This window comes from Carica papaya, chromosome 6 (assembly GCF_054855325.1).
Source record: "Carica papaya isolate Zhongbai chromosome 6, ASM5485532v1, whole genome shotgun sequence".
NCBI lineage: Eukaryota > Viridiplantae > Streptophyta > Magnoliopsida > Brassicales > Caricaceae > Carica > Carica papaya.
This window is the reverse complement of record NC_142314.1, coordinates 7,609,625-7,636,621: the sequence shown is the minus strand read 5'-3', so window position 1 is coordinate 7,636,621 and position 26,997 is coordinate 7,609,625. Positions and strand designations below refer to the sequence as shown.

The following is a 26,997-nucleotide window of genomic DNA, read 5'->3' as shown; positions in this document are numbered from 1 at the left end:
CTATTTGTTTATATGTATATTTATTGCAAATTGTAATATTTAAAAATAATTTTTAAATCATCAAAAAATTTAGACTTAAGTTCAAGGTTTTACAAATTAACGCTTTCATTATACTTTATCAAATTACACCGTTTATCGCACTTGGTATTCTTGTCTCTGTCTTTCTTTTACAACTTACATTAAATGACTCCTTCACCCATGATTAACAAAAATCAGAACCTGCATGCATCTCCTTCAAACCAAACGCCCTACATCCAGGATATACTACTGCAGTATTTTCTTCCAGATGTCCTGTGTTGTAATGGCGTTTGTCAGCAGCATGCTGCAGCAATAGCTTAGCAGATGGTATAACAGAGATCCGGCAAACGAAAAACAAAAGATAAAAGCAACACTCCCATGTAACACGCAATTAAAATGTCCAAAAGGTCATTCCAATTACACATACATTCTAAAGAACTTGGAAGTTCCTTTGTTACATAATCTGGACAATAAACATCTGCACGATGATAGACAAAAAATCTCCTGGGTAGTCTACAAGATACAAACTAGATGTCTAAACATGCTAAAACTGTTCAATACCATTCATAATCTCTGCCTTGCAAGTTGTTTTGTAATGTCCAGTCTGGTTGCACCGACTACAGTGCACCGTGTGTTTCTCCCGGTTAAGTTCTTCGACACATATTCTTTTCTTTTCAGGCCTTCCTGGAGGTCTACGAAACTTGGGTGGTCGAACAATTTGAGTGTCTTCTTCCAATAAAGCCTCATCAGGCTTTCTCCACTCAAATTTCCCAGGAATGGGATGTATTTCTTCTGCATATGTCTCCCTATAACTAGTAACCCTAAAACACTTCTCTGTAAAGGCATATACATCTTTTCTGCATGAGATGATAGCTGCAGCAGCATGTGAACATGGTATTCCATAGAGCTGCCAGTCGCGACAAGAACAAGACTGCATCCCTATGTTCACAATATCTGATCGATCAGCTGATAGAACCTCGAATTCAACTTCATCTGATCTAAGGACCTGATACGTGGATGCACGACTGATAGCTTCTACCATCCGATTCTCCGCTGATGGGGCAAGCACAGAAAACCAGGAAGCGCTTTTCATACGCCGCTCTTCAAACTCATCAATCAGTTTGCTATGAGTCCGCTCAATCACCTGAATTATGGGCAATTCCCGAGCTTCGAGAATCCATCTATTAAATTCCTCAATGTTAGAGGATAGATGACCATATCGTGTACCTTCAAAATATGCCAATGCCCAACGAGGAGGAGGAAATTGTTGGATCCACTTAGCGGCTTCAGAAGAAACCTCATAAATTTCAGCCATTCTCTCTTTGAAACCAATAGTTGTAGTAGCATATGCCGCTTTCCAGAGAAGATTAACAAGCCTTGAATTCTTGAATTCCTTGCCAATGCTTTCACTCAAGTGGCGCATGCAAATTGCATGAGAAGAAGTTGGGAATTTCCTTCTTACAGCATCCGTGATACCTTTCTGCACATCTGATAGAAATGTGAGTTGTGGCATATTCTCTGCATTAATCTCTAAAGCTCTATGCAATTCTGATAAGAACCACATCCAGCTATCATCATTTTCTACGTCGACAACACCAAATGCAAGGGGAAACATGCCACCATCAGCATCAAAAGATGTTGCTGAAAGTAGGGTACCAAGGTATTTACTATTAAGATGGATTCCACCAAGACAGACAATTGGCAAACAACCATGCAGGAATCCATATATAGAACCATAGAAAGAAACGAAGAGCCTTTGGAACCGATTATCTGCACCCGTAGTGAACACCTCAGCTATGCTTCCTGGGTTAGTCTTCTTAATGTGTTCACAGTAAGAAGGCAGCAAGCAATATCCTTCCTCGGAAGAACCATAAATTGCTGCAAGCCCCCTCTCCTTTGCACGCCAAGCTTGCTTATAAGGTATAGTGATTCCATAATGTTTATGAATATCCTGTAATATATCCTTTGGTTTGTAATTAATATCGTCTCGTAGTCTTTCCTCAATAAAATTCACGATCCAATCAACAGAAGCCTGATGGTGCCCATTTTGTGCATTTTTCCCACATGTATGCGTGCCTTCAAGACTTCTTATGGTAAAAGTTGGAGCATTAGGAAGTTTTACTGCACGAATGCGCCAAGGACAACCCTCTGTAGCACATTTTGCAAAGTAACGAATCAGGTCACTTTTTATTATTCGAAGCTCAAAATGTTGTGCAATTGCAGCTTCTTTTATTGCATTTCGGAAGGCCTTGACATCTGGAAACTCTTGACCAACAACAAAAGTGTGATGCTCCATCCAGCAGCTAAGGAAAATTCAATCAACACAAAGATCAACTGTGCACCTTTGAACTGGCCAAGAAGGCAAATTGATAGTTGAGAACATAATTCTTGGAATAGGCACATGAGTAGGATCAAGATCTTGCAAAGCGCATTCTGACAAACAAGAATCAGAAAGAGTCCACTGCAAGAAGATAAGGGAACACACCAACATTCACCAATAAGATAACAACACTACATATGGAAAAGCAATTGAGATTTATCAAATGATCAGCTTATATACAAAAATATGCAGGTGCAGAAAAGACACATGCAGACATTCATTGTAAGTCAAATGCAAACCAGGTCATCTATGAAACATGCAACGGAAGCAAATATATCATATGAAATACTAGTTCCACCTAAAAACTTTTCCATAAAATGATTGGTTTAATACAAGCTACTATAATTTCAGGAACAACTCCTCTTTTTCTCTTCTTTTTCTGATTTTTTAAACAAAATCCAATTTACTTTTATGAATTCATGCATCGACAAACAACCCTCAGTTCAACCTGTAAGACTCGCGCTGCCAGTAGAGATACATAACTACACAATGAGACATTTTCCGAACAATTTATAGGCAAATGATCACCATCGACCGGCTGGTAAAAAAGGCATCCAGTATATCAGTCGGTATTTGGTTATCAGGAAGCATAAAACCTATGTGTACAACATCCACTGACAATCACGTAAATACCTGCACTCTTCAAAGTATTAAAATTTTCTTTTCCAACAATAAAGAAAAGGAAACAACAGCTAAAAGGACAACCCCCTAAGTTCCTTTAGTGGTTCGATTACCAAACTACAAATTCATTTGAGAGTTGAGAGACTAACAGTAGTGAAATGCAGCTGCTTCACTGTCTTTCTTTAAAACGGTTAGCCGATAAATTGATTAAAGAAGTCCCACAAGAACGACGATAACGACGTAGTCAAACGCAGGAAGCATATAGAATCTCGAAAGAGTAAAGAAATCGAACCAACAGGCAGCAAAGGCATCACGATTGGATATCGTTGTTATTTAGCAAATCAAAATGAAGATATGTATAATCTTTTCCTCAAAATGAAATAATTAGAAGAAAAAGAAAAGGCTTGTATACTCAAGAACTGACACAAGGTATAGCTTCGATGGAGCTGAATTCAAAGATTCAACTAGCAAAGCTAAAATGGGGAAAGAATAAAGCTGAATACTCAAGAACTGACAAAACAGAGATGTGTAAACAATTCAAATAAATATAAATATGTATGTACAGGTATACGCTGACCTCTGGACAACGTTGACAGAAGCTTACAATCACAGACTTAAAGAGATGAAGATCGAAACGGAGACAGAGAGGATTGTACGCACTTTAGGTTTCTGACGAAAGGTTGGTTTGATTCGTCACCTGCATAGGGTATCGTTGTTATTTTGTTCCTAAAAAACGGCAGTATTTTTGGTCGTTTCAGACAACCCTCAAAATTGATAGAAGATAGATTTATTCCCATATATTTTAAAATTTTCAATTACTTTTTATATTATAAAATTATTATAGTTATTTTTATTAAATTAATCAACAGTTATTGACTGCTAGTTAATTTTTTAATCAATTGTATTATTTAAATTTTTTTAAAATATACTTAAAAAAAATATCAAATATATTAACCTCTTTACATTTTATTTATAATATTATTTTTATAATTTAAATTTATTTATCTAATTAATTATTTTTTTTACTGATAAATACTTATCTGAATAGTTAATATATATATATTTTTATACGCAAGAGGTTGTGGATTGAGTTGGATATTACTGTATATGTTATCATTTGAATATTATTATTACTTTTTTTAATCAATCATTGGTCAACTGAATGGTTTGTGTTTCTCTTTCTCGATAAAATGGATTTCGTTGAAGAATGAGGAAGAGGTTTAGAGAGGAGGAGACGATCACCTTTCCAAGAGCTCTACGGGCTCCAATAATGATTATATCAGAACTTTCCCTCTTTATATCATACCGGGAATATTGTATTTCCAGATCTTCTGATCGAGCTCTCTTAACCACTTCCATGGAAGAAGACAAATGAATAACGATTAGGAGAAGCCTCCAGAGATGGATCATGAATCTGCTCCGATCATGGTGCTGTAGATGAAAATATCTGGTTGGGGAATTTGATCAAACACCATATCTGCATAAGGAAGAGATGCAAAGATTAACTTGATGAGCTTTTTGAGGAGTTTATTGAACACTGATTGATGCAGGCGTCAGCCAATTATTTGGTTCAGTAACAAAATAAAAATAAAAAAATATTAAGCTTCGAATTTTTTTGATCAAATTATATTTCAAATAAAATTGTGTAATTAATTATTTGGAAGTTATATATTATTATTTTTATTTATTTTTTACCTTGTATTTGAATCATAATAAATAATAAATGATAGAATTTTAATATATAGTATTTTACGAACGTGAAAAAATCGTATTTGTTTCAACTTCTAATGGTAATAAATGTTATTTAACTAATAAATTTTGGAATAAATTTTTAAACTACCAAATTGGTAGTATTTGATGGGCATTCTATTTGTTTTCTATTATACCCCATCTAATTGAATTAATTTCATATATGTCATGATAATTAAAAATTTATTAAATTAATGTGATAATATAAATAATAATTATTTATTTTATTAAATATAAATTTTTAATTTAATTATGTATAATAATTATTTATTTAAATATAAATATAATTATATTGATAAATAATTTTTTTTACATATTTCTTTTATACTATTTACTATTACATACAATATGTAGGTGTAAATTAGTAATTTAGCTAAAAATATAATCATATAATCATATTATCTAAATAAAGATATGTCATTAACATATATTAATATACCATCATTCAAACATAAAAAATTTTGTCATTACAATTCTATGTTATTGTCATTCAATTACTGTCATTATTATATATTCAATTAGAGATTTAATTGAAAACAATTTTGGAGAAAATGGGTGAAAATTTAGATTCTGATGGTATTTTTGAAAGAAAAATAAAAAATCGGAGGTCAAAACGTAATTTAAAAAAATTGTACCACGTTAACTGCCCGGTCAGCAGCCCTGGCCAACCAGGACGCGCCAGGTGTCAGAGACGCTAACGCGGGAGGTCACGTGGGCAATCTGCGTGCGCACGATCGAACGGCTGAGATCTGTTTCCGCGCGCACGGACGGTACAGATCAAAAAACGCGCACGGACGGCCTAGATTGCATCGTGCACAGATGGTCTAGATTGAATCACGCACGGACTGTCCAGATTGAATCACGATGAACGGTCCAAATTCACTCCCTATTTAATCGCGATCGGACGGTCCAGATTAAAAACGATGGACGACTCAGATCAAAAGCGGATGAGTATAAATAACCTCATTCGCACCCAAACTCTAACCCTAACCGCCAGAGCCTCTCGCCGGAGAAGACAGCCCAGCCGCCAGAGAGCTGACCGCCGCCGCACCGGAGCAATTTTCTGCCGCCAAACGAGTTAAAAATTCTACCATTTGCTCAGAATTTGATTCCAAACCTACTTATGGCCAAATCGGAGCGAAAGCACCGGCCAATTGGTCGGAAAAAGCCACCGAAGCTTAGCAGCGCCACCGTGAGGTGTTTCGATTTTCGCCTCTGATGAGGCCCTTTTCGATTCCCGTTCGATGTGATTTTTCCATCGTTGTGATCACCGTTTCCTTCTCTACAGGTTGACCAAAGTAAAACACCCAACCGTAATGTGAGCCGGAGGAGCCACTGCACCAGAGAGCCCCACCACCGGTGAGTTTTAGTTTTTTATGTTTTTCTGGCCCACCGAGGGCCCTAAGTGTATTTTTTTACAGGAACCGATACAAATTTGGCTGAATTCGACTGAAAACGGCCGAAAACAGTCAACCCGAGGCAAAGCCACCGTGCTAGAATTTTGAAATTGGCCGAGTAGGCCTTGGGTATGATTTTTGGGTTATTTGAGACATGTGTAGGTACCGTAAGCACGTTTCAGTTTTTAAAGAAAAATTAAGGGAACCCAGGGACTGCCCGTAAGCGCAGTAACAATCTAGTTTTTGGCGTCAAATCAAGTAAGAACCCCTCAATCCTATTTTATATCATAAATAAGAAGTTTGAATAAATAATAACACTGTATTTTGTACAAATTAAATAAATATGCATAATTAATTATGATTGCTAATGAAGCCCGAACCGAACATTATTACCTATTAATTCCTGTTTGATTTATTTTACAGTTTAAATGCATTATGGTATCTGGTTTATCTATTCTATGATTTTAAATGAACGTATCACTTACTTCACTACTGTTTGATTTGGTGACAGAGATTAAGGACAAAATAAGAATGAGATGTGATCTGATAAATAGATAAGTTGACAGCCTCACTACATATCTTGGAAGATGGTGGACGGACCGGGTTCATAGGGAACCCTACCGTGAACGTTATCTCATACCGGACGGGGTATGAAGACTTAGTTATTTGGCGCTCATACCGGACGGGGTATGGAGACAGCCCGCTTCACCCTCATACCGGATGGGGTATTAAGGTTTAATATCTTGGCACTCATACCGAACGGAGTATGGGAATGGCTCTGGAATTAAGACTGTTAAGAAGAAAGGTTCACGTGTATCGGAGACACCTCTATGGATCCCTATGGATATTAGTGAGCTGATGAAAACGAAAAAACGGTAATAATCAGTTATTATTAATGAATACGGATTTATGATATGTTTTATATTATTGATTATGCATGAAATTGTGATCTGTATGATGTTATTGTCTTTATAGGTTGTTTTCACAAGTTCTCCAAGGGTAAGAAAAAGGATGAGTGGTTTTATTTTAAATAAATGTATTAGTTTAAAATTTGTGCTCTATTGGTTGTTTTTTGTTTTCTATCAACCTTTACTTCTGTGACGGTGATATAGTGTGATGTCCTTACTGGGCTAGTATAGTTCATTCCTTATTTAACCATTTCAAATCAGGAAAACCTGGTTCCCGAGCCCGATCCACAAGAAGACAGCGAGTAGATGTTAGATACTTTATAGTTTTCCTTATTTTTTTTTTCATTTGTCGCATTTCTTTTAGAGAACTTATTCCGCGATATTATTTAGTACTTTTAAATTATTGTGTAAGGGATGTTAACTTTAATTTTTTATTTTGTTTCAAACTCTCAGATTATTATATGTATTTTTTTTTAAATTTTCGGAGCAGTTACAGTAAGCTTTGTACTTTATAATGCTTATGACATATTATTTTAATTCTACATGAATTTTTATATAAATTTAATTTTATGATATTAATAAATTTATATTTTTAATTAATTTAAATACAAGTTTGTGAATGAATTTTTATAAAATTTATAAATTTTTTTTTCTAAAGTACAACCTCAATGTTTTATAAAATCTAGTTTATATTTTTGATATATTTATTTATTAAAATAGAAAAAAGGAAAAGAAAAACAATACTCCTTTCATATGTAAGAATACCTTTTTTTTTCCATTTTTATTTCATAATTCATATGAGTTTATCTATTTTTTTTTCTTCATAAAACATGGTCACTAATGTCTATCTATAAAACAATCAATATAAATAAAAATTTATTAAATACTAAAATATTTTTTTATTATTTCTAAATTCTATGTTCTTTTCATTATTATTCTTTAAATATTAATGTTAATTGTCAATGAATTTGTATATTTTTGTGTGGAGTCATGTACAATTAAAATATATATATATATTTCCAAAATGGTATTTATATAGTGGTTAGAATAATAAAATTATCATATTATTTAATTTTAAACTTTTAATTTTTTAGAAATAAACGTGGCTAAAATTCTAATTCGCCTTTAATATAAATAATGTTGGGGCCGGTAGCTGGTAGACCCGTACTAATTTAACGGACGAAAGTACCCTTAGACTTTATCTGTTATGACAACTATGTCTGAACCAAACGTCTTCTTTTCCCAACGGCTACTTACAGAGAGAGGCTTTACAGGTTTAAAAATCTCCTCGGGCACTTCACTATTTTGCAGTTTCCACAGCCAGAGAACTCCAAAATCCACTAACACAACACCGCTCCTCCTCCATACACGAAACCTTTTCTTACTCAGTATAGTTTCTCATTTGAAAATGGAAGAGACTGGGCCGTCGATGATGGAGATCAACGATGAGGAAGAGTTCGGCGACGAGTTCTACGAGAAGCTAGAGGCACCTAAGTTCGTGGATCTCACGGCACCGGATCGCGACCGCCGTGAACATGACGATCGTTACTGGTTCTGTTCACGGGTTGGTGTGTACTTCTTCTTCAACTTTTGGAATTTTAGTTGGATCTTTTTGGATTTTTACACGGATTTTGGTGTCTCAAATTCATTATCAGGCAGTTTTTTCTTATGCTTTTTGTTTTCTTTCATGGTTCTCGTGTTTCATGTATAGTCCTCGTTTGAACTTTTCGGAATCTCAAGTTCATTATCAGTAATAGCATCAGCAATGGAGTTTAATTGCCTTCGCTTTCGGTCCTCTGTTTGGTTGAAAGAATATGGAGTAGAATTATAGAAAGAAAAATGAGAGTGCTTTTAAATTGCTGTTGCTACAGAGAAGAAAAAGGTTACTTGAGACACATAGTAGCATATAAAAGAAGAATGGATATGCCTTGATTTAGCTATCAATGATGAATAAAATCAACCGATAAAGTTGCATAGGTGATTACAGGTGTTGTGAGTCAATTTATTTACTGCGAGAAATGCAGAGAGGTTATTGGTTGGATTCATGTGTCTTGCAGAACAGAGGAAGATCCATTGTTCATAATACAAATTGGAACAACAAAACTTGAAATTAGGGTTTAAGTTTTTTCTTATAAGGAATGAGATGTGAATATTTACAAACATTTAATAGGCTTTCGCGTATGTATATAGTAAGTTTTAAGCTTAATAATTTGATGTCTTTTTTCTCTTTGTTATTTACCTTAGGATGTGACCAAAAGCATGAAGAAGAAATGGATCCCGAAGCAATCTACAAAAACTTTGTTCTTCGGGTTAGCAGTTTTCTTCCTTCTATAAATTGTTTTTCAATAATAACTCATTAATTTCGATTTTAACAGTGTTGAATCTTACAGGTAATGGCAGCAAGAAGTCCTAGTATTGGTCTTCGAAAAGCATTATGTAGAAAGGACTCAAGGTACATAAATGCAGAGCTTTCAATTCTATTCAGTTTTAGACAATTGTGCTTATCGGATTCCTAGTTAACAATATTTATTTTTTCTAAATTGCTAGTAAAAATATGAAATGTCCTCAAACAGTTCCTGCAAAATCTTCCAAATCTAGAGTATCCAAATTGGCAATGATTTCATCCATTTCTCAAAAGATGGTCGATGCTAAGGTGAAAACCATATCTAAGCAGAATGCAACTCCAAATGCAACGGCAAAGCCATCAGCTGCCGTAGCAAAGGCTTTAACTACTCCAAGGAATAAAAATAGTCGCTCAAATCCAGCTACCTTTCGAAGTATTCGAAACCCAAAAGCCACAACCATTGCAATACCAAATAATAGCGTGGTAGCAAAAGCTTTGGTCTTTCCATCACCAAAGAAGACAGTGAAGTTGAAACAATCAGTAGAACTAGGCACCTCTATGAGAAAACTCTGCGATGGGATGAAGAAACTTGAAATTACTAACACAAAGCAAGAGATTTTGGGTCCCAATAAGAAACCATTGCCTGTAGAAGCACCGAGAAAACAGCGGAAAGGAAGAGAGATTAAAAGCCGGGTCTATGATTCCTTGCTTTCTAAAACCAGTAAGGGCCAGGAAGCAATTAAATGTTTGAAGAGAAAGAGCAAGGGGAAAGAATCAAAGTTATGTTCTCGCCCTTTGCCTCGTGAAGGGATTAACAATGACTCAAGCGACCTGGAGATTGAGGAGAAACCAAAAGCAGTTTCCCTTGATGTGCCCTGTGCATCAGGTACTTCAAAAGACAACAAAGAAAATGGAAATCCCTCGGGTGAAAAAAAAATTGAAACTGTATCAGATGCACGCAGCAGCGGCTTGACCTCCTTATCGAATTTTGAAGAGATAAATACAGGGGACAATAAAGCACCCGAGTCACAAGATACGACGCGAGAGGCTAACACAGATAGAGGAGATGACCTTGAAACGAAAACCAAATCAAGTTCAAAGCAAAAGGAGATCTCTAAAATCAAGAAGAGTGATGGGAAAGAAAACAATAAGGTTGCTGAACCTAACAGACACGAAAATGAACTCACAGATAGTGACGACAAAGAAAATGCTTCAGCCTCCAATGATAACAGGTAAGCAACTGGTGTCATGACTAATTCATATGTTTTTTTACTAATGATAACTGATATTATTCAAAACGATTGCAGAAAACTCAACCCAAATGCGGATCACTTTGAAAGAAAGAAACATTTTGGGAAGCAAGAAACTTTCAAAACCACCCAAAAGGTAGTTTCTTTATTGGAAAATGATATTTGTATTATTCTTACATTATATCAGTTTCAGTTTGTCATGGTTTTGACATCTTTAAACACTTGAAATGCAGAAGGTGACCAAAGTAAGTGCCAAGACACCCAAAGACAGCTCCACCACTGGTGTACAAGGGGTGAAATACAGGAAACCTAAGCCCACGAATCCCAAGCCTTTTCGGCTAAGAACTGATGTATGTAAAATTATGAGGTTTATTATGTAGTATTTAAAAGAACAATCTTCGGAGGTGACTGATTATTGTGTTATGCAATAGGAAAGGAGAATTCTTAAGGAAGCAAACATGGATAGAAAACTAAACGTTCTTACTCCCTCCAAAGACATAACAATGGTTCCTGGAGTCTCTGGTAGAACCTCGCAACGGAAACATCAGAATGCTGGACAAGTAGGCTTTCCAAACTGAGATATATATTTTCATATTACCGCTAAACCAGACTGATTTTTTTTTTTTCTTTCTTTTTGGTCTTTGGTTATAGAGAAATAAGAAGTGCATTGGACAAATGGAATGTGCCAATCAGACACTTCAGGACAGAGAAGTTGAATCAGACACAAAGATTCTCAAGGACGAAACCGTAAGGATATTTCTTGAGAGATATAGGGAGAAAATGGAAAAATAGTTCCTGTTGATTGCTAATTCATATGACTTACAAATTTCTTGCAACACATTCTATTTTGCAGCAGGGAAGTGGAACCTCATGCTCTAAAACAAAAGGAGCTGTGAAACCAAAATCATCTACAACCCACCGGAGATTTACTGTCTCTATGTTCCAGAAAATAAACCCTCTGGCATCAGAGACTGATTGCAGCAAGGAAAAAGCTGAACAGAAATCTGAGAGAAGTTTGAGAAGGACGAAATCAACACTCATGAAACAACCCGCAGTATCTCAAGGGTAAAACAACACCATTGATTCTAAAATGCTCGCCATCATATTAGCTACGTATTCTAAAAACTAATACTAGGAACCTGCTCTTGCAGGATCGCATCAGGTAGGAAGAAAAGGGGTTCTCCCGCGGCATCACGTCAACTCGGTGTAATAATGGAAACCTCAAAACCTAAAGAAATGGGAAAGCCAAATGAGAGCCTGCTCTTGCAGGATCGAATCAGGTAGGAAGAAAAGGGTTTCTCCCGCGACATCACGTCAACTCGGTGTAATGATGGAAACCTCAAAACCTAAAGAAATGGGAAAGCCAAATGAGAATGGTGCTTCCCCTGCTTCTATTGCTTCTAGGTCAATGTCACAGGAAAGAAGGCAACCTGCCACCACCATTCCAAGGGAGCCAAAATTTCATAGTATCCATCTGCCAAAAGACTGCACACGGAGAATGGTTAAATCACCGTCTACGCCATAGCTACGTTTACACCCTTGTAAGATAACATGTAGCTGTTCAATTGTTTTATTGAATTGATATTTTATTGCTTGATTTTCTTTTTTGGGAGAGCTACAGCACTTCTGTTTTGTTAATACTATTATTTTTAATCTTTAACCGTTTGGATCATGATAGAATTTTAATGTATAGTATTTTATGGGTGTGAAAAACTCGTGTTTATTTTAACTTTCAATGGTAACAAATAATATTTGATCGTAAATCTTGAGATAAATTTTTAAACTACCAAATTAGTAGTATTTAGTGGGCATTCTATTTATTTTTCATTATATACTCGTCTAATTTAATTAATTTCATATATATTCTGATAATTAAAAATTTATTAAATTAATTTTAATAATATAAATAATAATTATTTATTTAAATATAAATATAATTATATTGATAAATATATAAAGATAAATTAGTAATTTAGTTAAAAATACAACTATACCATTTTATCGTTCAAACAAAAATATGTCATTAACATAAAAAAAAATTTATTATTATAATTTTATGTTATTGTTATCACTTAAATTTATCCAAATAAATCTTAAAAAAAACTTTTGACAAGTTGCTTAAAAGCAATTGTTTGTAAGCTTGTAGTAGTGAGATCTATATATAGTATTTCATTGTAAAAGAAGCAAATTTTCCTTTCTCCATGTCTTTCTCCATATAATTAATCTCTACCAATGTCTTTTTCTTTACCTGGATGCTGTAAAGTAACTATTATTCCATATATGAATTTGTTACCACAACTCTAAAAGTACAGACAAACAACCGCTCTCATAAGAATTTCCCACAAGAATTAGAAATATGAACGTGAACATAAATCCTTCCTATTTTAAGAATTGAAAACTTGAGTTTTAACTCTTATGTCTCCATGTAGGAATGGAACTTGATTTTGAACAAAATTCAAAGTGAGAATGAAAATAACTTGAACCCAGAAAAAAAAAAAAAGTAATTGCTAATATTAAGACCAATATATAATAAAAATCCCCGAAATTGATATAAACAGGTGCAGTTTACAGTTTCAGTTTAAACATGGACAAGTTTGGGCGCCCTCAAAGGGGCGACCTCAGCAAAGGAAAATATGATGAAACCGAACAGGCACCTGAAAGCATCTTATGGAGTTCATTGCATTTTTATCACCACCTTTGACTCCCTATTGGCATACCACAATCAGTTTAATATTAAGACCAATATATAATAAAAATCCCCGAACTTGATATAAACCGGTGCAGTTTACAGTTTCAGTTTAAACATGGACAAGTTTGGGCCTTCTCAAAGGGGCGACCTCACCAAAGGTAAATAAGATAGAAGCATCTTAAAGCATCTTATGCAGTTCATTGCATTTTTATCGCCACCTTTGACTCCCTACTGGCACACCACAATCAGTTCAAACATGCTAAAGGCATTACCACATTCAATAACTTATTTGGTTTGAGGCTTAATGCCCTACTGTAAATTTACTTCAAAAACCCCATTGTAAATTTTCCAGCACCCAGTCAGGGCAACAGCTAATTGCCCAGTCATTATTCAGCGGTTCTTATGGTGCTCTCTCATGAGTTGAAATAAAAAAAGAGAAGTTGAAAAGGGCAGGCAACATTCACAAACCAATGAGGGTCTCTTTACTCTCAAACTGTATAACTTAAACTATGACTACCTACGTTTGTTTTAGATAGCAATGGCGCATATAGGTGACAAGGTCCTCAGCTTTTCATAAATTATACTTCACATTCCTGACTTGGGACAGCATGCTGAATTCTCTTCAGGGTCCATTATTCTTGACAAAGTTTCTCAGCTTTTCATTTGCAGCCACAAGTTCTGCCGCTATTCCTGGTTCGTTTGCAGAATGTCCTGCATCTGCAACAACCTACCATTTATATTCAAGTTTAGTTCTTCATGTCAGTAACATAAAAGGACAACTGCTTCAGATTCAATTAAAAAATTAGCAGACCATTTTTCAGCATATATTTAAAAGTTCTCTGAGGAAATTGTATAGATTGAAATCATTGCATGGAGCTGAAGTTTCCTCGTCAGCTTCAAACCTCAAATAATATTAACCACGATGAATCAAAGTAGCCATCAAGAATACTTCCAGTCCTCCAAGTTCATATAGAGTAAAGATTTTTATTCCAAGGACTTGATTTCTTCTGGCAACCTCTATATAAAAACCTACATTTTTATCACATTTCAACACTTAAAATTTAAATTTTGTAGTCCTGACCAAATCCCTTCAAAAAATCACACCCCTAATGTGGCAGCTTTTCCTAAACAGATAATATCTTTCCTTCCTCGAAGAAAAGAATCATGTTATGTTTAGAGTGGCAGCATTTCCCCTGATTACTTGTTGCCTACAAATACTGCCAGTCTTCGCTTATTATGAATAGAACTAAGAAACCAACATTATGCCTTAGATTAAAACTTTTACCTTAAAATCTGCTTCTGGCCATGCTTTATGAAGATCCCAAGCAGACATCATAGGACAGCAAACATCATATCTTCCCTGCACAAAATATAACGCCCTCAGACTTATCTTCTAAAGTACCTGCTAAGAGGCATACCGCATGCTCATATGCAACAATTATATAACATGCATTTTGCCAGTCTAACAGCAATAACTTTCATATGCCTATATACATAAAGATGTAAAAATTAATTAAAAGGGTCAGTTTACCTAGATGCGAGTAATTTGCAAACAGATTTAGAGGAAGAAAAAGATGCTACCAATTTGCTTCTCCACCATTTCGACACAATACAAAATAAATTAATGAAGAACTATCATTGGCAAAATTCTTATTGAGTAGAGCACAAAAAAATTTTCCTTAAAAAAGGATATAAGTTTGATGAATATAATAAGAAGATTCTTAAATTAGACCAATTTTAGCATTAAAAGAGTGTTTTTTAATTATTATTATGTATTATTGAGTAAAGAATAGTAAGCAAAGTCGAATAGAGAATTATTACACCAGGTTTCTATTCCATGTTACTTTTCTTGTATTATCTTTCTAGTTCCTGTCGTTTCTAGCCTACCCCATTCTGCCTATTTCTCCCATGTATTTCTTCATTTTAATTGTTTATTTCCTCCATTTCCTAAACATAAATATCCTCTAATTTGATATTATCATCGCATAAGTTGGTCTACCTCGCTTGTTCTATACCACTGACTTTCTTCTTAACAATATGCATCAGCTCTTTTTTTTTTTTTTTGGAGACAAGAAAATGTATATCAATTCTATTCACCAAAATGCACAGTCACATACTATTTAACAATATTACACACCCACTCTTCATTAAACACCTGATGTTTCTCCACATCAAAGATGAAAGATTAATACATTCATAGCATAGTGTAAGGTAGGATAAGATATTAAGTTTGAGAATAAAGACAACATAAAGTTGAAAATAAATTTTTTAAAACGAAAATAACAGAAATGTAGTTCAAAAAATAGGTTGTTGTTGAAGATCTAACATAGATCTAATATACCTAATTCTTAAGTGCATTTAAATTTAGGCCTGCAAAAGAAAAATAAATGATGCACTTCCACAAGTAATTCCACAAGTATCGACTATCAATAAGTAATCAAAATGCAGATGACACCTTTCATTTGTTTGTCTAATTATTTTATGGAAATTCCATTTGCCCAATGTACTTAACCCACTCAATCACACATGAAACTTGTCTCATTAAAATTGTATTTTGCAAATAATTCTTTATTTAAAATTTACAGTTTTTTTTGCTTGAAGATCCATATGCATCAATCATGATTTACTAAAAACAAAACACTTGAGGTGCAGTATGCTCATAAAGGGGTTTTGTCAATGGTGACACTCAGTCCATCAATGTCAGGACATGAAACATCTTACCCTTGCAAGGATTCGAGCACTGTGCTAGAGATTATTGTATCTTGCCTGATATGTACCATCAAAGCAAAAAAGAGTATATTTCACTGTCAATACTTTGGTGACCTTTTCTGTGAATAGTCATTTAGAAGTAAAGACCTCTCTCCCTCTCTCTCTCAGGCACTTTGCAAGCAGCATGCAGAAAGAAAAGAGAAGGTAGGGAGCATTCAACAATTAAAATATTCTCCAATAAGCTATATTTAAATCAAATTTATCTATTCATGTGAAATTACAGCTTTTGACAGGAGAAAGCATATTCAAATTTAAGAATTTTACAGAACCATGTACCTGAACAATTGTAGTGTTAATATGCCTTATCTTATCAACATTGTCTAGCAGGTATGAATCTGAAGGAAAGAATCCTTTGTTCACAAAATAATGATTCTCAATCCTCGCAAATGCCTGAAGAAAATATACCATATGCATCACATGTACAGTCAAATTCCTAATAACATTAAACATTCACAACTGAAAAGATAAACTAAATTAGAAATTAATAACATAGATCTTCAAAAGATTGATGCAATTAGGAAGAGGAAGAAAGAAAGACAATAAATAATCACCATTTATGAACTTTATAAGTTGCAGTTCTAGAGGATAGATTTATCAGTTGTGGACATTTCACCTTTAAACCATCTTAGTTGTAATGTTCCAAGCATCTTATAGAGACCCCACTAAAAGTTTTTGATTAATGGTCTTTTTTAAAAAAATTAAAGTGTAGTATGATATTATATTAATAAAGGTACCAAGGGGTCTGTATACAAAATATTTACATATCAATTAAAAGGTCAATGACATTTTCAAAATCTTCCATTCTATTAATGTCATGATCCAAAATTATGGAACAAAAAACATGAATTCATTTATCTCTAATGCTATTTAACTCCCTCTTGATATCATCAAAAGCTCTAACATTTATCTCTTTCCAAATCACCCAGAAGATAGATAAAGGAATTAAGTTTTTTTTTTTCACACAAACCCGCCCACGCCCACAACCCATTTCTAACAGAACTCGCAATAACCTAATTGATTCCCAATAGACCGTACACCATAGACCATATGCATAAACTGTTGGGCACCAAAGCAAGATATGATCGATAAACGGTCTTCCTCTTCAACAATTCCGTTTAAGCAAGTATGGAAGACTGAAGCATGTCCAAGATTGGCTTTTTTGTGTGGGAAGCATCCAGACGAAGTGTTTTAACTATAGATACGATCATGAGGAGGGGGAGATGCATGGTGAATAGATGTTATATGTGCAAATGTTATGCTGAATCTTGTAACCATCTATTATTGTGGTGTCCGCCGGTTATGATCTATGGACTTCTATTTATGGAATGTTGGGAATCAAATGGATTACAGCGGTGTCGGTTAAGGATGAATTGTCGGTTAAAAATATTTAATGCTGATTCCACTATCTATAATGTGAGTTGTGTGGAAAGAGAGAAATTCAAGAGCTTTTGAGAGAATAGAAAATGATTTTAACAACATCAAGAATAGATGGTTTCATCTTTTTGGATCTTTATTCTTGGGACATGATATTCAGGATCTTGAGAACTTGGGGATGGTTCTAGATCATTTGATTGAGCTGTAATTATTGTATATTGAGCAGTATCCCCTTAGTACCTTTGTAATGAATATATATTAATATGGTACCAAGAATCCCCTTGTTTCATTTGGAATGATATCAGTTTTCATTTTAAAAAAAAAAACTGGTCTTCCTCTTCAACAAGAGCAGGTTAAGGAAGATAACAAGAAAGAGAAGTTCCTAAAATTTTCTAAGTTATCCCAGCTGCACCTCCTAGAAATAGTTTTGGAATGATATTGAGATAACTGCATTCACTGCTTTTGACATATTCACAAATTTATCAAGAAAGATTTGCTTGGCAAGAAAAATCCAATGATTTCAACCATCTAGAAGTTTACGAGAATAAAAACTTGAACTGCACTTCTGCACATGCAGTACATTGTATTCCATGATCATAGATTTATTGTATAATAAAAAATCTTGTAGAGGTCCCAACAGCGTTTTGTCAAGAAATACTATTTCTAAAGAGAAAATGGACAGTATGTAATGTTGAACTCTTCATCTCCCAATCAACTTACCAACGAAAAGTTGTCATCATCTCCTCTCTTGATATTATCCTCATTTGGAAAAAGATGCGCAGTCATCATTTCCCACTTTGTCCATGCTCTAGCAGCTGCATACTATGAAATAAAATGAGAGTCAAAAGAAGCATATCATTCACAAAAATTTCATCATTGCTGTAGCAAAATTAGTACTCAACTTTTTCTTTTAATTACATAAACAAATTATAACAAGACTTGGAAATCATTTAAAGGGAACTACTTCAACAATATTTGCTGCATAACACAGCTACTTCATCAGTCAAGTAGCTGTCTTGTGCAGCAAACAGTATTATTGAAGTAGCTGTCTTTTATGTTGCTCAGAGGGAAGATGATAGGAAGTGTTCTTGATGGCTTCTTTGGATTATTACAATTAATGTTTATTTGATGTCTAACACTTAATAAGCGATAAAGAAAAGTTATTTTCAAACATAATGCTGTATCTTCACCATCATTTTTTGAAACACTTCAGTTCAACAGCTGCATATTGTTTGTATGCATAAAGATCATATAAATCACAAAAATAAAGACTCAAAAACATTTTTGTACACTAAACAGAGCCTAAGTGTCTCTCATATCAAAATGAAAACAAACACCAATAATGATGTAAAGATAAACAAGCTACACATGAGCCAGCAGAAGAAAACTCTTACTTGTGTTTCTGCATTATCAGAATTCAACCTCTTGTGGTAGGCATCAACTAAGCAACCTCTCTCATTTTCCGGAATAAGGTCTCTAAATGGCTCCCAAGCTGTACATTGAAAGGATTCCACGAGCATTTACTCAGAGAGATTTCTCCACAGGTTCAATCATTAGAAAAGGCAAAATAATGATAATAATAATAATAATAATAATAATAATAATAATAATGAAATGTTAAAAGAAAAAAAAAAGTAAAAAATAACTCTATGAAATTAAACATGTTCCACTAAATGAAGTACAATCAGAAATGATTTTAAGAATTTCAATGACATCTGTGATTCCTCAGTTAGTATAATTTCTAAAACCAACTATCATATCTTAAAATTGAGAATATGTTGCTGGTCCAAATGTTATTTGCATAATTGCATCTTTCAGGTAGTGATGATGGAAGAGAAATTATCACAAGCAAATCAAACAGAAGCGAAAAATCCAAAGAAACTCCAGGTTCAGTAAAGAAATTCCTAATTCTAAGACTTTCAGCTTTGCTTTTATAAAAATTCTCATGACTATGACACTGTAACATCATGGTCTATAAAAGTTTTCATAAGCCCAATCACATGGTAAATTAAAAAAGGAAAAGAAAAGAAAGTAATGTATACAGACCAACAAGAATTATCCAGTAGATCAGATTACCATTACACAAGTCATACCATCAGGGAATATAGCAGCAGCTCCACCTTCATAAAACCAAGCAATCTCTTTCTTTCGCAAAAGAAAGATCCCTCTAAGGACCATGCCCGTAACCTTAAAACAGCATAATAGAAAACTATTAGAAAATCAAAAAGCCATTTCATGAGGAAACTTTAAATTACACATGACCTTATTTCCAAGAATCAGAAGTTTCAACAAAGGAAGAATGGTAAACCAAGCAGGATTAGGTACCTTCTCAGGGTGTGACTGGCTGTATGCAAGAGCAAGGGTACTTCCCCATGACCCACCAAACACCTAAAAAAAGGAATATTTTTTTTGTTACATGCAATGACAATTACCAACTGAAACATTGTAATTCTTATTTTGCTGTAAGTTCAGGATTAATATTTTAACCTGCCATTCTGGAACTTCCAGGTGTTCTCTTAACTTTTCTATGTCATTGATGAGATCCCATGTTGTATTTTGTTCCAAGCAAGCATGAGGTGTACTCCTTCCTGCACCTCTCTGAACAATGGGTATATGACCAGATTTGAAGGTGAAAGAAAGCTCATGTTATCAAAAAAGAGTGAAAAAGTAACCTGGTCAAATAAAATAATTCTATAGTGATCAGGATCAAAGAATCTCCGATTACTTGGTGTTGTCCCTCCTCCAGGACCCCCATGAAGAAAGACAACTGGCTGCAAGAATACCAAAAAAATGACAACCTCAAAGTGAAACATTTGTGTGCTTGTGATGGTATTCATGAAATTATTTATGTGCTCGATGTAACATAAGGCACATGCAGACATAGTATTAAGTGCCTAGACATACCATTAGAGCTACAGCAACTCATCTGTGAACATATAGATGCTTAAAGCTAAAGTTATAATTCATCTTCTGGGATCATGCTTTGTAGGATTATCAAGTTTTGTACCAAGATAGTTAGAGCTGGCAACTGGAAGATAACCATTTTCATTAAGTTAAGTAAGAAAAAAGGTCCATCTTAAAATTCAAACATATACACTCTTAAGATCAAACTATGCACCCACTAAATTAATATGAAACACTAAAATTTCATGTGTAAAGACCTCTGTGCACTCAGTTCTTCATAATGATATTACACGACAAGCAACACCTTTGATCTTACGCCAATAAGACACTTTTTCGTCCACCGAATGCAAACGTGAAAATGGGGATCAAACTTTAACAACAATGGTTACTCACATAGCCATTAGGATTTCCAGATTGCTCCCAGTAGATTGTATGAATTTCTGAGACCTTCAAAAACCCTGTGCTATACGGCTCTATAGATGGATAAAGGTTCCTGTTAACTTCTGGAATTTCTTGTCCTGATTCCATTAAGTCAATTAGCTGCCGCTCAATCTTAAAACCAATATTTTCCACACGCAACGCTAAACTACTTCTTCCTGCCAAGTAAAATTCACAACTAGAATATTTAGCACCTTCTTAATAATCAAAAAGTTCAATATTACAGACCAACAAACTCTCTCTTTTTCTTCTCGCACTGAACATTTTGTACTCCCAATTTTATCACTAGTCTTACTGCCAATTTACATTAACTTACCATTTTTAACCATACCACATATATTCTTTGACAAAAACATATACGAAGATCATGAAAAACATATAAAGGAAGTAAAATTAAAGCGAATACTGGTCTTTCTAATCAATTCCAGAAAATACGAACATTGAAAACAAACAAATTTCACAATCTGCGAGTTCAAAGAAAATTGAATTCAACCCCATAAACGGCTTGTAAAATCCCAGCAATCATGTTTGCAAACAATCACAAACATAAAGATGTATCTATTACAGAGAGGGACAACGAAAGAGACGGAGACCTGAGGGGGTGAAACTGAGACTGGAGGAAGAGAGGAAGGAGCTATGGTCGTTGAAAGGAAGTGACAAGGGAAGAGAAGAGGTAAGGGGAAGTGAAGAAGGCGGATGGACAGAAATGGGAGTTGCAAACCCTAACCTCATCCTTAATAGAAAGCTTAACGCTTAATACTGCTTTCTCCACTTCGCCAGCAGTCTCCAGGATGATGATGATGATCGTCATTATCTCCAGATTTCATGGCCCCGATTGTCGAATTGAGTTCAGTCGCTTTTGTGATTATTATTATCTTAATCTCAATACTAATTTCTAACAAAATACAAAATTTAACAGAAAAACTTATTTATGATAATTCCCTCGTTCTGAATGAGAATTTTTCTAATAACCAAATTTAATTATTTTTTTAAAAGTGCTAAACATTATATTATTATTTTACATTATGCCGTCTGGAAAGTGAATTATATAAAATATAATTAAGGACCAATCATTTAACTTGATAGTGATTAGATTCAAAACTATCCGTATTTTAGGTGTTGTTTTTTAAATTAACGTATAACTAGATTTAATTAATAAAATACATAAATTTTTATTTTAAAAAAAATAATTAGATATATTAAAATATGTCATATACATACCTACAAGCATGTAGTTCCATGCACAACGCTCTGTTTATATCTGGGCACTGAATTTCATAAAAAAGTTTCCTTCCATAGCATCATACATATACATAACTTGTGTTTTTATTTACAAGTTACAAATATATACATACATATAACTGAATTTCATTGCAAAAGGTTCCGTGGTAGAAATTATATATATATATATATATATAGGGATATGTATGAAAAGAAAAATGTTGTAGATGATATTTATATATATACAAGAAAAAGAGAAGAAACTTTGATTATTGCATTACTTGATTTTGCAAGAAAATTTTGTTTTTACTTATTATACGTAATAGTTCTGCTGTTTTAAAAGAGCTAAAATCTCAATAATGCATCTTGCAAATTGAGTGTGTCTAATCCAAGTATATAGATCTAATAATACATTTTTAAACTTTTAGGCTAAAATCAAGTGAAGTACAGGTGTAACAAAAAATATTTCAGGACCTTGTTTAAGCTCGATTCAAATTCAAAAATGCAAATCATCCGAGCGTCTTTGATTTCTCGTCCGGGCTACCTTCTTCGTGCCCTATATGAACAATGATGTTGGTAAGTTGACATGGCTCAGCATGCTCCAGCATTTGAACTATCATTCTCATGGAAGGCCTTAGAGCTGGGACTCTCACAGTACAAAGTAGTGCAATTCTTAGCACGTTGGCAGCATCATCTTTCATGGCTTCTGAGATGCTCGGGTCAACCAGCTCAACCAAACTCTCTTGGCTCTTCATTTTACTGCTTACCCAATACACTATGTCTTTGTTCTCTCCGAATTCTGCCTCTACCGGTCTTTTTCCCGTCACCAACTCCATCAGCACTACTCCAAAGCTATATACATCACTTTTCTCCGTTATTTTGCACGTGTACGCATATTCTGTCATTTAATATTTTTAACACAGTTTAATAAATTTAACAATAAATAAAATATAAATTGTGTAAATGATCGTTAATTGATGAAATGAAATAATTACGATATGTTAAATACCTGGAGCAATGTAACCATGAGTGCCAGCAATGACATTAGTCCAATCCCCTTCCCCACCTGCCTGCACAATCTTGGCCAGACCAAAATCTGCAATTCTAGGCTTCCATTCCTCATCCAACAAGATATTACTCGACTTAACATCACGGTGTATCACCGGTCTATCACATCCATGATGCAGATACTCCAATCCCTTTGCGGACCCCACTGCAATCGCGTATCTCACTTTCCAATCCATCTCGATCTTTTGACACGTGTGCAGCTGGTCCCACAAGCTCCCATTAGGCAAGTACTCATACACCAGGAGATTACTATCCTCACTTGTGATGCTACAGTAAAGCTTCACCACATTGACATGTCTTACTCTACTCAAAGCTGCAACCTCCGCGTCGTACTCCGTTGATCGGAGATTCTTTTTTGTCAATATGGTAGCGCTGCTCCGGTAGCTTCTCCAGTTGCCAGTGTCCGCCCTCCAGATATGTTTCACAGCAAATTCTTTGCCATTGTTCAACACAACTTTGTATACATTTCCTGATCCTCCTTTACCTATCAAATTCTCTGATCTAATGGCATCAATAACATCTTTTTCTCTGAAATTTACTAGACGATACGGTTTCATATCCCAAGAACTCAGCTTCAATGGATGATCAAGACTGTTCTGTCTTAACTTCACTGTCAAGTAACAACCCAGAGAAACAAGAAGAAGCAGCAAACCGGCAATGAAACAGGATACAAATGTTTTGAGGTGTCTTGATGAATGAGAATTGGATGGACATTGCGGAAAATTCTTAATACTGGAACTGCATAAACCGGGATTTCCTTCAAAGCTGCCAATGAAAAGAGAGTCGGGGATCGGACCAGTCAATCTGTTACTGGACAGGTCAAGAAGGCTTAACGTTAAGTCTGATAGAGACACTGGAATTTCCCCAGAAAGTTCGTTTCCAGATAAGTTCAATGAGTTCAGAGAAGGTAAAGATCCAACACTAGCCGGAATTTGACCGGAGAGTGAGTTGCCGGCGAGGTTTACATCAGCCAGGGAGTCACATGAACCTAGTGAAGATGGGATGATTCCAGAAAACTTATTCTCATCCAAATAAAGATTGATTATTTTCTTCAATTTGCCAATATTCGCCGGGATTTCACCGGAAAATTGATTTGAACTCAACTGAATAGTGACTAATGAAGAAGCTTCTGAGATTTTATCAGGTAATTCACCAGAGAACTGATTTTGAGATAAGATTATTTTCCCGAGAGACTTAGCATTACCTATGTCACTGGTCACCGGACCTTCAAGCTCATTCATAGAGAGATCAATGATGGAAAGATTTGGTAAACCCCATATTCCGGCGGGAACGGTACCAGAGAGTGAATTGTTGTTAACTCGAAATCGGATCAAAGACTTACAATTGGCGTAACTTTCCGGGATGTTCCCGGTAAGCCTGTTCTGCAATAGGAGAAGATCAGTCATCTGCCCGTTCTTGCACATGTCCGGCGGGATTGGACCCGTCAAGAAATTCTCAGACAAATCAATGTAATTAAGAGCTCCCCATGATCCAAGCTTCTGAGGAAGTTGACCCGTGAAATTGTTCCTGTAAAGAGACAACTCTACCAGGTTCTTGAATTCACCAATCTCCTCCGGAATCTCCCCTGTCAACTGGTTCTCAAATAGCTGCAAGGAGGCAATCTGCTTCAGAAATCTCACCTCAGATAAGTCACCTTCAAGCATGTTCTGCGAGGCGTCGAAGTTAACCAGGTTTATAAGTTGTCCAAACCCAATAGGGAGTTTTCCCGTCAAGGAATTGTTGTAGAGCTCGAGCTGCCATAGCTTGGTGAGGTTGGTAATCCCTGCTGGGATTTCACCAGATAATTGATTATCAGAGAGCTCAAGATTTTCAAGCTGGATCAGACTTCCAATTCCCTCAGGAATCTGTCCGGTGATACTACAGTTCGTGAGATAAAGCCAGTATAATTTCTCAAGCTTTAACACCTCCAAGGGAAACGGACTTGGATCCAATGGGTTATCGCCGATGCTCAAGAAAGCAAGCTGTGTTAGATTCTGCAGCGACCTCCATGGAAAAACCCCCGAAAACCCACTGTTATTCAGGTTCAAAAATCTCAATTCCTGTAGGGAGGACAAATTAGGAACTTCTCCTGAAAAGTAATTGAAACCCAAATCCAGGTACTGCAACCTGGTACAGCTCTTCAAGTCCCCTGTTATAACGCCGTGCAATAAGTTGGCTCCAAGATCGATCTTCTCCAGGGAACTCAGAGCACAGACAGAATCAAAAGGAGGAACGCCGACCAGCTGCTCCTGTGGAAGATTAATCTCCACAACCATTCCGTTCGAGTTGCAGACAATTCCGGTGAAGTTGCAGAAATGAGTACCCTGCGTCCATGTATTAAAAACTTCTGTCTGTGATTCTCGGAGTGCAGACTTGAATTCCTGCAATCTCTGAAGCTCATCGGATTGAGATGGGAAAATCAAGAAGGTGAGAAAAAAGAGAACAGAGAAAAGAACGGGCGGAGGGCGGTGGCGCCAGCTGATAACTTGGTGGACGGACATGGCGAGCCAGTGGGGTGTAGTGGGGTTCTGGTCAGCGAGGAAAGTAGAAGACTGGTTAGTGTGGAAATGGAAGGATTGTAGGACAGGAAGGCGGCCTGAAGTTTTTGAAAAAAAGAGTGGAATTCACATGCAGAATTTGTGTATGGATTAAAATTTCACAAGAAAAAATTTGTTACGTAAGTGAAGGATATATTTGTCCCCGGTTACCCTTTTCACGAGCAAGTCCACAGTTCCTTCTTTCATTATCATCAACCTTAGCGGTATAATATCCTAAACGACGTCGTTTTATTTTTCTTTTTTCCTTTTTCTATAAAATACGTCCAAATTACTTAAAACAGTTATTGTCGGAATTTCCTTTTTTTTTTTTTTTTGGTTTGATGATTTATTTGCTTGGTTTAGAAGTTATTATCTTGGTTTAATCATGAAAAATCAGTTTGCTGGCAGTAAATATCTGTTGACGATGACAAATTTTTCTCTTTGATGCATGCACTTACCTAATATAGTCTCGTCAGGGAATTATAAAAATATAAAAAGTATATATATATATATATATTTTTTGGGTGTTCTTTGTATAAATAATTTATATAAATTATTTTGAATTATTTGTTAAGTTTTATATAGACTTGTGAAGACTTACTTGAAGGCGGAAGTAATCTCAAATTAGAGCTGTCAAAACCTCATTAAGGAAATAATGATTTGAATTTTGATAAGTTGATACCGAGCGTGTAATAATTAATTAACAAAATTGCAATCAATTTCAGAAAATTTAGATGAAATCTAGTTTTTTAATTTGTATTAAATTCTTATTAATTATTCCACTATCATTTAAATTAATGCACTCATTATTTTTTAAAAATTTATATTAATATATATTATTAAATTTATATTTAAAAAAAATAACACTAATTAGTTTGGTAATATTTTAAAATAATTAAATTATGTGTTTTTTAAATATATATTTATGCATCTGATCCTGACACCCAATATGCATTAACAATGTGCTTTTATTCTCCAACTTGATGACAGGATGTTCACATTTTAAATAATTTAGTGTAAAAAAATATATTCTAAATAAGATAAGATTCTGATTTTCTTAGCTTTCAAGTTGCATGCACCAACTAAACTTATTTCAAAGTAATTATATTTTTCACAAAAACCCTCTCTTAGTTTTTAATTAGATTGATTACTGCTTTTTGTCTGTCTTTGTTTGGAAGTATGGGTTATTACTAATTATTTATTAATTAAATAATTTTTATAGTTTTTTTTATTTTATAAGAAATTATAATTTTGATTCAAAAAATGTATTTTAATTAGCATCAAGATTTTTTATAAAAAAAATATGGATTTAAATTTTAAACTACGAATT

The 26,997-nt window shown here is 34.7% G+C and overlaps 4 protein-coding genes across 7 annotated transcripts; 1 reads left to right on the top strand and 3 right to left on the bottom strand.

Moving 5' to 3' along the window:
- Window positions 1-380: 380 nt before the first annotated feature.
- Window positions 381-3,808, bottom strand: LOC110819062 (uncharacterized). Its single transcript, XM_088206653.1, has 3 exons — window positions 3,680-3,808; window positions 2,361-2,479; window positions 381-2,274 (listed from the first exon to the last, which is right to left on the bottom strand). The coding sequence occupies exons 2-3, from the start codon at window positions 2,419-2,421 to the stop codon at window positions 563-565; spliced, it is 1,773 nt and encodes a 590-aa protein (XP_088062779.1). The 5' UTR covers window positions 2,422-2,479; window positions 3,680-3,808; the 3' UTR covers window positions 381-562.
- Window positions 3,809-8,357: 4,549 nt separating this feature from the next.
- On the top strand, window positions 8,358-12,150 carry LOC110819035 (neurofilament heavy protein). Of its 2 annotated transcripts, none has more exons than XM_022048118.2 (10): window positions 8,358-8,641; window positions 9,318-9,382; window positions 9,464-9,525; window positions 9,621-10,649; window positions 10,725-10,803; window positions 10,904-11,017; window positions 11,099-11,227; window positions 11,319-11,414; window positions 11,521-11,732; window positions 11,819-12,150. In XM_022048118.2, the coding sequence occupies exons 1-10, from the start codon at window positions 8,482-8,484 to the stop codon at window positions 11,949-11,951; spliced, it is 2,079 nt and encodes a 692-aa protein (XP_021903810.1). In that variant the 5' UTR covers window positions 8,358-8,481; the 3' UTR covers window positions 11,952-12,150. The 2 variants fall into 2 exon arrangements, with proteins under 2 accessions (XP_021903810.1, XP_021903809.1); XM_022048117.2 differs by having other exon boundaries at window positions 8,360-8,641; window positions 10,901-11,017.
- Window positions 12,151-13,414: 1,264 nt separating this feature from the next.
- Window positions 13,415-21,765, bottom strand: PIP (proline iminopeptidase). Of its 3 annotated transcripts, none has more exons than XM_022048085.2 (11): window positions 21,435-21,765; window positions 20,797-20,999; window positions 20,172-20,270; window positions 19,987-20,097; window positions 19,825-19,887; window positions 19,593-19,686; window positions 18,894-18,991; window positions 18,220-18,321; window positions 16,402-16,515; window positions 14,642-14,716; window positions 13,415-14,073 (listed from the first exon to the last, which is right to left on the bottom strand). In XM_022048085.2, the coding sequence occupies exons 1-11, from the start codon at window positions 21,571-21,573 to the stop codon at window positions 14,041-14,043; spliced, it is 1,131 nt and encodes a 376-aa protein (XP_021903777.1). In that variant the 5' UTR covers window positions 21,574-21,765; the 3' UTR covers window positions 13,415-14,040. The 3 variants fall into 3 exon arrangements, with proteins under 3 accessions (XP_021903777.1, XP_021903776.1, XP_021903778.1); XM_022048084.2 differs by having other exon boundaries at window positions 13,415-14,083; window positions 21,435-21,759; XM_022048086.2 differs by having other exon boundaries at window positions 13,415-14,083; window positions 21,569-21,759.
- Window positions 21,766-22,316: 551 nt separating this feature from the next.
- LOC110818990 (receptor-like protein kinase 7) lies at window positions 22,317-25,813 on the bottom strand. Its single transcript, XM_022048058.2, has 2 exons — window positions 23,072-25,813; window positions 22,317-22,960 (listed from the first exon to the last, which is right to left on the bottom strand). The coding sequence occupies exons 1-2, from the start codon at window positions 25,629-25,631 to the stop codon at window positions 22,572-22,574; spliced, it is 2,949 nt and encodes a 982-aa protein (XP_021903750.1). The 5' UTR covers window positions 25,632-25,813; the 3' UTR covers window positions 22,317-22,571.
- Between the last annotated feature and the right edge of the window lie 1,184 nt (window positions 25,814-26,997).